Genomic DNA, 2,121 nt, shown 5'->3' with positions numbered 1-2,121 from the left:
ATATATATATATGTATGTATGTATATATATATATATATATGTATGTATTTGTACCCACACCATTGCTTGACAGCTGATGCTGGTGTGTTTACGTTCCCATAACTTAATGGTTCGGCAAAAGAGACCGATAGAATAAGTACTAGGCTTACAAAGAATAAGTCCTGGGGTCGATTCGTTCGACTAAAGGCGGTGCTCCAGCATGGCCGCAGTCAAAGGACTGAAACGAATAAAAGAGTAAAAAAGAATGTAGCATGTTGTTTCTATATGGTCCTTCCACGCACGTTGTTTACGTACACACTCGACAACGTAACCCATTTTCGTAAAATTAAAGCGTTATTATTTTCCTTAGCGATTCTTCTGTGCATGCAATTCACTCCTGGTACTAAAAAGAGGGCCTGTAGTCTTCTGTTTTGTGATCCAGGAAAGTGAAAATTTTCCACTCAACAGAGGTTGTCATTTACTGGAAACTCAACAGTGAAAAAGAAGAAATTGTTTTCTTTGAAACTAAAAATATATTTTGGGATACAGTGAGACCAATGCATAAGAGAATACATTCACACACTCACATGTATGAAATGTGTGTGTGTGTGATGGCAATAAAATACATTTAAAAAAAATGAATGGTTAATGTGTTTTAAGATCTAGCAAGTTAAGTTTAATATGGAGGTAAGTTGATTTAATGAACAACTAGATCAGTACAGTTTCTAACATTAAGGTTAATAAGCAAGTGTAATATCTAAAATATTACACAATTTCTGTTATAAAACTTCTGAACTTTTTAATCTGTTTGTGTTATCTCATTTATTTACAGAAACTTCCAGTGCTTCACAACCTAAAGAAGAGCTTCGACCACTCTATCTAGATGCTTTGGCAACAACACCAATGGTTAGTTACTCATTCATATGACTGTTTTATATTGACTATAGACACAGGCATGGTTATGTGGTTAAAAAATTAGCTTTGGAACCACGTGGTTAAGGACTTGGCTCGCATCCTGTAATATAGCTGCTGATTTAACCAATACTTTGTTAGTGGTATTGGTAGATGGAAACTGAAGTTCATGTATGTGTGTGTGTATATGAGTTGTCTATATATATATATATATATATATATATATATATATATATATATATATAGTGAATCCAAACAAAGAAGAACAAACAAGAAAAAACAATAATGCAAGGACGTGGTACAAGTACTGTATTATCAGACACTCAGGAAAGAGGATTTAATGTTTTGAGCCAAGCTCTTCTTCAGAAATACACGAAAGACCAAAGGAAGGGAAGACGGAGGAAGAAAATCGCCAACGAAATACACGCGGTTACATTTTGAAGTGAAAGCACATGGCTTAGTGGTTAGGGGATTCAGCACATGATTCTAAGGTTGTGAGTTCAATTCCCAGCAATGCTTTGTGTCCTTGAGCAAGACATGTTATTCCATGTTGCTCCAGTCCACGCAGCTGGCAAAAATGAGTAGCACCTGTATTTCAAAGAGCCAGCTTTGTCATATGCTGTGTCATGCTAAGTCTCCTTGAGAACTACATTAAAGGTACATGTGTCTGTGGATTGCTCAGCTACTTGCACGTTAATGATTGGATCAGCTGGAACCCTTGTCACCGTAATTGAAGGAGTGCCAGTATATATATATATATATAATCTTTTTAACGTCCACTTTTCCATGCTTGCATTGGTTGGATGTAGTTTATGAGGCTGATATTCTATGGCCAGATACCCTTCCTGTCTCCAATCCTCACCTATTTCCAAGCAAGGTATTATTTCCCCATAACTAGACATGTTCTTGCAGAATATTAGAAATGAGTGACCCTATTTCTAAGAGGGATAACTATTTTACAACTATCCTGTAATTTCAAGACAAGAGGACACAGGCTCACACACACACTCACACACACACACATAAATGATGGACTTTTTTCAGTTTTTTTCTACCATTTCCGCTCACAAGGTTTTTGTTGACCTGGGGCTACAGTAGTAGAAGACACCCAGGTGTCTATGCAGAGGGACTGGACCGAGAACCATATGGTTGGGAATGAAACTTACTACACAGTCATACCTGCCCCTATGTGTATAAATATATATATATATATATATATATATATATATA

The 2,121-nt window shown here is 36.3% G+C and overlaps 1 protein-coding gene across 1 annotated transcript in view; it reads left to right on the top strand.

Moving 5' to 3' along the window:
- LOC106879590 (cysteine desulfurase) overlaps positions 1–2,121 on the top strand; it is an 18,764-nt gene that overhangs the window by 2,731 nt on the left and 13,912 nt on the right. The window contains exon 2 of the mRNA XM_052967922.1: positions 812–885. Coding sequence (XP_052823882.1) covers positions 812–885 — 74 coding nt within the window. The remainder of the gene's footprint in view (positions 1–811; positions 886–2,121) is intronic.

This window comes from Octopus bimaculoides, chromosome 5 (genome assembly GCF_001194135.2).
Source record: "Octopus bimaculoides isolate UCB-OBI-ISO-001 chromosome 5, ASM119413v2, whole genome shotgun sequence".
Classification (NCBI taxonomy): Eukaryota; Metazoa; Mollusca; class Cephalopoda; order Octopoda; family Octopodidae; genus Octopus; species Octopus bimaculoides.
This window is presented reverse-complemented; position numbering and strand designations above follow the sequence as displayed.